Source organism: Brassica oleracea, chromosome C4 (assembly GCF_000695525.1).
Source record: "Brassica oleracea var. oleracea cultivar TO1000 chromosome C4, BOL, whole genome shotgun sequence".
Classification (NCBI taxonomy): Eukaryota; Viridiplantae; Streptophyta; class Magnoliopsida; order Brassicales; family Brassicaceae; genus Brassica; species Brassica oleracea.
Window position 1 is genome coordinate 7,665,669 of NC_027751.1, and position 9,106 is coordinate 7,674,774.

Sequence of the window (9,106 nt, forward strand, 5' to 3'; positions counted from 1 at the left end):
ATTCCATTTGATTCCATTTGGGAACCAAATACTCTTTGTCCATGGTAGATGATAAGATGAACATGCACTCGACGAATCTGATTCCATCTTTCTTGGTTCTTCATGACTTACTTCTCTATATATAGCGCTCAAGTTGTAGTTTATGGTTCTTCATGACGTCTTCCAAACTATTCAGCGCATCTATAAAATACCCTCGTCTTCCAAGTCTTTGAATTCATTCATCTACCATGACATTCTCTGGAATTCTCATATATATATGACATTTTTTCCCCCATCATATCAGAGTCTCCTCAAATTAGACCACAATTCATGCCAGAATGATGTGTTATTTCCGCTTTGAATGTCTTATGAAAAGATTTAGTTAATGATCTCATCTTTACTGCATCAATGAATTTATTTACTTTGTTTCCCTTCTCGACCAGATAATAATTCCTTCACGAATCTAATATTTTCGCAGCCATATCTCATTCACATAGGTGAACTGGGAGAGAAAATTCCCATAAGATTTAAACAGGTTACCGTGTAAATCTCCTTTAAGCTTCTCAAACCCAAACTTTCCATTATATCCAGTTTGCATATATCTAATCCACTAATTTTCTTTTACTAACTAGATTTTATGTTTGACAAACCAATTTCTTCCGTCAATAGCCCTACCTTTCTCACAGGAGAAACACATTAACACAATAGTAAATCCTCACCATGCACATCTGATTAATATCTTCATATATATTGGTAAAATGGAAATAGGAACATGACAAATACACAACTCATAGTAAACCCTCACCATGCACGTACGTCTCGTTGATATCTTCATATATATTAGTTAAATGAAAGTAGGAACACTTATGATATCTTCATTTTCGTTTATATAAACTTGATACACACGAAGCAGCATACAACATTGGTACAATTAGAAACTTCAACAATAGCCTTTTTTAGGGCTTATTATACAGGAGGACTTGCGTACTTATTACCACATATATGTTGTAAATATGTTTCTTGCGAGTTATATGACACTTCACTCAATGGCCCTTACGCTCCACATAGATAATTTCACAGTGTTAATAGCCACCACCGCCTTCTCCACTACCAGCACCGCCACCGTGTCCAGATCCTGCAGCTGCATAACCTCCACCTCCTCCTCCGCCACCTCCAGCTCCACCACCACCGCCTCCACCACCACCATGTCCTCCTTCTCCACCACCACCACCGTATCCCTCTCCAGCTCCACCTCCGGCACCATAACCACCACCGTGAGCTCCACCGGCGCCAGAACCTCCTCCTCCACCGCCTCCTTTTCCCCCGCCTCCACCCCCTCCATGTCCAACTGCACCGCCACCTCCATATCCTCCTCCAGCACCAGCGCCTTCTCCACCACCGTATCCACCACCATGTGCACCGCCACCTCCTCCACCTCCTCCATTTCCACCTCCTCCACCACCTCCATGTCCACCTGCACCGCCACCTCCATATCCTCCTCCAGCACCAGCACCTTCTCCACCACCGTATCCACCACCATGCGCACCGCCAGCTCCTCCTCCACCACCACCTCCGCTTCCTCCACCTCCACCATGTCCACCAGCTCCTCCGCCTCCGTATCCAGCTCCACCACCTTCACCGCTTCCACCTCCATAACCAGATCCTCCTCCAGGACCACCACCACCACCTCCACCAGCACCACCACCATGTCCACCGCCTCCGCCTCCACCAATGCCTTCAGCTCCACCGTAACCAGCACCACCTCCTTCTCCGCCGCCACCACCAACACCAACACCAGCATCAACTCCAATACCATAACCAACATGCAAACTACTTTTCTCGCCATAGCCAACGACTTCATCCTCGGGTTCATAGGAGGAGAGAAGTGCTCGTCTTGCAGAACACAACCCTAAACCTATTAAGAGACATAGGAAGAAAAGATTTTTGTGATTAGCCATGTTTTCACTCTTTCTTCTTCCGATTTTGTTGTGTGATGAGTTTGCTTCAGAATGTATCCGTATTTATAGGCATTTCACCAGACCCAACCGCGTTAGTTGCACATAGGATAAGATGTCCTAAAGTTCAGTTGTTGGGCCCCAAACCTCACCTATCAATTCCATCCAGTGTATCTATTTTTTTTTTTTTTGTTGCTTTAGTGTCATTATAAATCATTATTTTTTTATATGCCGGCTTTGTAGTGTATAATTAATCATATGGTACAATGTACACCACCAATATTTAAGATATAAATGGAGTAAAATCTACACTGTAAAACATAAGAGTGAAATGTTTGTTTTAAGACGTTTCATACCAAAAAATAGTTTATCACTCACAGTATACATTTTCGTGATTTTTATTTGATTGATCGTTCATTTACAAACTCCATCAGTTTAGAAAGCACTCCAATTCTACATCTAGAGTATTAGTGGCATAGCGCATCAGATAATAAGCCATAATAACATATTTTATCGATCATCAATGGTTTATGTGCGATAGACTGATATGTACTTATTAGGGATATTATATCCCACATCGAGAATTTTAACGGACATTAAGTAATATATAAAGGTTGAGGATCAATCTACTAATCACTAATTGGTTTTAAGTTGGAAGTCCATAATAAACCCGGATATACCGGTACTCTTATCCACATTCATTCGTTACCTAAGGGTTTTATCCAGTGCCGGCCCTATATATTTTCAGACCGAAAGCAATTTAAAAAGTGCATGTGCTGGGAATCGAACCAAAAACCTATCTCACAACTTTGATGATCATTAACCACTGGACTAATTATAGGTTCTTATAAATAAGTGGCCGCTAAATTACTAAACCAAATAAACTCCGGAAGCCTGAGCTTCCTTGGCTTCCCTTCAAGGCCGCTACTGGTTTTATCATATAACGAACACTAATAATTTCAGATTCACTTATCACTAAGTACGTAGTGCCGCTTGTGTGTATTTTTGGTGTCTCCCACATTGCATAATGACATTTATATAATCAAGTATAGTGAATCAGACCTAATTTCTACATATTATCATATTGTTCTTTATGGATATCTGACTCACTCCTATGTCTATACTAACTTTGAAAATTTAAAATCAATTCCTAGCAACTTGTGTTTATTAGTGGCTCCTCTAATGTTTGGCAAGGCAATAAAACGTTGCATAAACGTAATTTGTATTTTTGAATGTTATCACACCTTAGTTGCTCACGAGATCTCGCTAGTTAGGTTCCAGCTTCTGTTTTCTTTCAGAGCCTAGTGTTTTGAGCAAAGTTAGGTTATATATGGTTGAGTTACGTAGTTATATTATATTCTTCTGCTCTCTTCACCATTATATTATGAATCATTTGTTGTTGGCCTTCAATAATAACTAATATCGTTTAATTTGTAGCATAGAGGGTAGCCAACACAACGTTATTGTAGCATGCACATATATGCTTACTCTTTCCGTTTCTAATTGTCCGTTCATACCGTAATAACAATACAAATATATGAGCTCTTGTATAGTTTAACGCGATCATGTAAGCTCAGCCTTGATGGCGGAAGCTTTAGCGATCTGTGAGGCCCTCCAATCGGCAATCTATCTTGATATAACCAGGATCAAGATCAACTCCGACAACCAAACACTCATCAGAGTCATCAACAAAAGACAAGGAAATCTACGGTGTTTCTCAGGACATCAAGATTTTTGCTGCTCTCTTCGCTTTCCCTTAGGGCTTTCTGTCTTATTTGTAATGGGCCTTCTTTGGACTAAAACTCTTCCTTTTAATTAAAACTAGATCTTGATCCGCGCATGTATTTTTTTAAACTTTTATATTGTTTTTTTTTAATGTATATTTACACCTTCGCAATATTTAATAGATGTTTAATATAATTTTATAGTTTATATGCATCAATTTTATTATTTGTTTTAAATTATCATTTTTTTTAGTTGTTTATATGTATATAATAGTTTCCAAATGAAATAAGATATCTAACCTATTAATTGTTGAATTATTATTTATTTGTTTTGTTTATATATTATTTCTTTATTATAATAACTCATTATTTATGTCAAATATTCTTTTTGGTTCTTAATAATAAATGAGAGAATTTCATGTTTACCATTTTCATGGTACCATTATTCATTTTTACCACTACTAAAGGGATATTTTCAAAAATACATTTTTCATTAAGTGACAAAAAACTCTTATACCGTTGTTCTATATATATAATGAATAATTATTTAAATAAATAAAAATAAATTTTTTTTTATGTTTCCGAATTATACTTTTTCAAATTTATTTTTTTTAAAAAAATTCTTTTTGTTTTTGAAAATCAAAAGTTATGTTTGAAACTATTTTTTAATTTTTTATATTTTTAGTATTTATTTATATATTTATTAGAATCTTAAATTTAAAATTTCAAAAACTCCACCCTTCAACTGTAAACCTTAAGTATAGATTAGTTAACCTTAAGGGTATAAATGTCTTTTACCCTTCATTAAAAGTGAAGGTAAAAATGGTTAGTGGAAACATAAAAATAATACTATAAATGTAGTATTTATTGCAATTTTCCATAATAAATAGATAGGTATTTGATGAAATGTTATCTTTTAAACTATATCCAATTGTGATTTGAATGCATATAAAACAGAATATATGTTTAGTGATTAATTTAATATACATTCTATTATGAGAAAATGACTGGGATAGCAATAAAAAAAGTTTTTTGTCACAGATATAGTCTCTAAAAATAAAAATGACTAAAATAACACTTAATGTTTTATCAAAAGAGATAAATATACCCTTATGCCCCACTGGTAACTTAATTTAAACATTAGGGTTTAGAGTTAAGGTTTAGGATTTAGGGTTTAGAGTTTAGGTTTTAGGGTTTAGAGTTTAGGTTTTAGGATTTAGAGTTGGGGAGTGGGGTTTTGGGTTTAGGGTTTAGGTTTTAGGGTTTAGAGTTTAGGTTTAGGGTTTTGGGTTTAGGGTTTAGAGTTTAGGGTTTAGAGTTTAGGTTTTATGGTTTAGAGTTTAGGTTTTAAGGTTTAGAGTTGGGGAGTGGGGTTTTGGGTTTAGGGTTTAGGTTTTAGGGTTTAGAGTTTAGGTTTAGGGTTTTGGGTTTAGGGTTTAGAGTTTAGGGTTTAGAGTTTAGGTTTTATGGTTTAGAGTTTAGGTTTTAAGGTTTAGAGTTGGGGAGTGGGGTTTTGGGTTTAGGGTTTAGGTTTTAGGGTTTAGAGTTTAGGTTTAGGGTTTTGGGTTTAGGGTTTAGAGTTTAGGGTTTAGAGTTTAGGTTTTAGGATTTAGAGTTGGGGAGTGGGGTTTTGGGTTTAGGGTTTAGGTTTTAGGGTTTAGAGTTTAGGTTTAGGGTTTTGGGTTTAGGGTTTAGAGTTTAGGGTTTAGGATAAAATTTCAAATTTTGAAAAATAAAATTTTTTTAATTTTTTCAAAAGATAATATGTTATTTTGGTCATTTTAGTTTCTGAAGACTATTTTTGTGACATAAACTTAGAAATGTGTTATTTTGGAGATTTGCCCTTCTATTATTGCTAAAAGAATAAAAAGAGTATATTCATTATTTAGGTAAGTCAAACGGGATTTTGAAAGAATGTGTGTCAATTAATCGGAATTGGATTGAGATAACATTACATTCACTTTCAGGGGCAACGAACATACGTGATTTGCAAGGTTTGATAACAGAATATGAAGCTATCCTTTTAGTTATGATGATTGCTTTAAAATAGGAAATGTTTTTTAAATGATACATGTAATTTAATTGCGGTATGAATTTATTAGTTTAGATTTGGTGCACAGAAAATATTTTTTTATAATTAATTTTAGCATTTTCAATATGTTTTGGATATAAAACAAAAAAAAAGAGTTATTGTCAAAAATGGTTGTAAGTACTATGAAGAAAAACCGAGAAACAAACGACTGTAACAAAAATAGAAACCAAAACATGTAATCGGTTTAGTTATATAATGGACGTTTTACGAAGTTGGTATAAAAGTAGTCAACAGAATTTTCTAAAGGTTGAATTTGATTCTGTTGACATCTAAACATCACTAAACCTAAAAAAATTGGTTTTGAAACACGTACACAATTGACATATAAAAGTATTTAATTGAATTTTGGATAGATATGATTTGACTTTTTAGAGGATACTAAATCGAGAGGAATAGTTATGAGTCATCTATATCCGGTTTACACTATTATTTCGGTGGTTAACTAATTTTGTAAAGTGACGGTATTAAAAGGCAATAGCATTAGATCGTTTATTAATAGTAATATATTTCAAACGGCCGTATTTTATGCACTGACATGAAATGGTAATTTTTTAGAAAAAATCAGGGCTAAGTACTATTTGTAATTCTGTTTTAATAGATTAAATTCTAACAGTTGACAAAAAAAAGTATAGTTTAATGCGATAAATATAAACGTCATTAACCTATTTAGATTAGTGATACCTTGTGATTTCATTTCTAATAAAGAGGCAAAGTTCTTCCCTGGCTACTAAAGAATAAAAATTCTAGTGTCACCTTGTGTTTTCATTTCTCTGCTGACTTTGTAAGAGCATGTCTGATCAAACCCAGAGAAATCCTTTTCTAGGTGCTTATCTTCCGCACGCCAATCGACGCTCTCTCAACGAATTTAAAAAGATTTAGCTCTATAGAGTTTCTTAAATTGAACAATTAATCACTTTAGTTGTTTATCTTTTATCAACGTTAATTATATCAACTGCGTATACTACTATCCAGTATCCACTATATAATAACAGTTGGTAAGCTTTTTTTAACAATGACTAAAATTCAGTAAATAAAATACATTATATAAAAAGTTGTAAATGAATATCTATACGTTTTTCTTTATTCAGAAACTTTACAAAAATAATTTTTGTTAGAAATAAAAGGCCATGTGAAATTATCATTAGTGGGTTGGCAATGCCAACGAAGTGTGCATCCAGCAATTTAGCAACGCTAGTGAAAATACTTTACAATCACATGCAATTCTATCTGTTAAGAATTTTTTTTTTAAAACAATAAATTTATAGGTTTCATCACAATAACCTTACTCACAATTATATAATAAACTAGTCCTGTTTAATTGATATTAGTCTTTTGATTTTTAATTTGTTTCATCTATTAGTTAAATTTTTCTATATTTGCACTCAGAGCCGGACCTGTACATAATGTTACGAAACATTGGGATGGGACTCCCACTCTATGGGGCTCCCACTTCTAATTTTTTTCTATATGTACATGTATGTATATTTATATAACTAATGTGATGTATACAACGTTGATAACAGAAGTTTAGTTGTGGAGATGTCAATTAGGTGGGCCATGGGTATTTATCGTTTTAGTGATAATAAATCATTTTCTTCTCTCTTTTTCCTCCTGGACCAAACGTACTCAGATAACATTTCACTAAAAAAATTAAAAAAACTGAAAAAATTCTTGGTTTTTAGGTAGAATTCAAAATTGTAACTGATTTTAACATATATTTTGTTGCGCACTCATCATAATCTCAACGGATTTAATTGTTTCTAATTTGAAAATTTTAATAGTCAAATTTTATAAGATAAAAAATAAATTACAATATATACATATCAAATTTTTTTTTTTTTTGAATAGGGCCCCCAATTTTACAGGTCTGGCTCTGTTTGCACTACATGCTACATGCAGTAATTGAGGTCAATAAATCTAATCCTCAACATATTTTGCACTACATGCACTACTAGAACGGTACGAATCTAGTCGGATTGTACTGAAAAAGTAGATTAGCCGCATATATCATCATATACAGCACTCCTTAGTAAATTCAACATTTAAATTCCTAGTTAGTAGTCTTATATAGCAACAACAAAATAATAATTCATAGTTAATAGTGTTTTGCGTTTTGCTTAGTTATTGCTTATTGGACTCCGCACTCTCTATTTTTAGGGCTTGATTGGTTTTTCTGCTACCATCCGTAAATACAGTTTTTGCGATTAATAGCGGTTGTTGGTATTTCGAAAATCATTCAAACCGTTCTAAACCTTTTAAATTCAAAAATTAGTTTCAGATAGTTTTGCGGTTGCAGGAGGATAAATTTTTTTTTAAACAGTATAAATTCAAAAATAAAAATATTCAATAAAAATTTTACATTGGAATTATAAAAATACTAAAATATATCTATTATATTTTAACTAATATTATAAAATTTTAAAATACAAATATTTTCTTTAATTTAAAAGAATTTAAAACTATAATTTTCTAAATATAATTTTTATATTTAATATAATATTATGATTTTTGATATTTTTATAATTATTTAAAATGTAAATATTGTTAATTAATTATTTAACCGCTGTTGCATTTGGTAGTTAACGAGTCATAAGTATCCCGCAAACGCACCAATTTCTAACCACAGTACCAGTCGTACAAATCTCTTAAAACCGCTAGAAACCGCAATCACCCGCATCCGCAAACTCCCGCAACCGCAATCGCTGCATTTGAACCACTCACACCCTTAATCAATGTTGTAAATTTTGGTTTATTGGTTATGAACTTTAAAAGAACGAAGATTTTGATGTACCACTTAATATTAAATTGTTATAAATCATATTGTGGATGTCCATAACCGGCTCGGTTCATAACCGGTCCAATGCTAGAGAGAGAGAATCGACATCTTGTCTTTTCTTTATTAGATTATGATTTGTACTCTTTCCATATTTGTATTTCCTTTCTTTAATCTTTCCATTATTCTATGACGGTGTAATTCCCTATATATAAAGGGCTCCTTATGTTTATGAATAATATAGTAACATCCAAATTCTCTTGTTTCACAACACGTTATCAGCACGATTACTCTAAACCCTAAGCTAAACAAACCCTAGCCGGCGAATCCATAATCCCCTCGACGATAAACCCTTACCGTTAAGAACTCCCGATCACGAACCCTAAACCTAATACTCATCATATTCCCGTTCGTGACACGATCCCAGCTCACGACCTCAGACCGTCTCAGCTCGATCCCGAGACACGATCTCAGCCAGCTCGCGATAGACGACTCGATACCGCTCGCGATAACAGCTTGTTTCCGTTCGTGATCAGACGATCTCAGCTTCAGCTTGCGTTCCCGATACCAGCAAGGACAGCTC

The 9,106-nt window shown here is 33.7% G+C and overlaps 1 protein-coding gene across 1 annotated transcript; it reads right to left on the reverse strand.

Moving 5' to 3' along the window:
- Positions 1 to 823: 823 nt before the first annotated feature.
- Positions 824 to 1,970, reverse strand: LOC106337619 (glycine-rich protein DOT1-like). Its single transcript, XM_013776727.1, has one exon. The coding sequence runs from the start codon at positions 1,935 to 1,937 to the stop codon at positions 1,062 to 1,064; it is 876 nt and encodes a 291-aa protein (XP_013632181.1). The 5' UTR covers positions 1,938 to 1,970; the 3' UTR covers positions 824 to 1,061.
- Between the last annotated feature and the right edge of the window lie 7,136 nt (positions 1,971 to 9,106).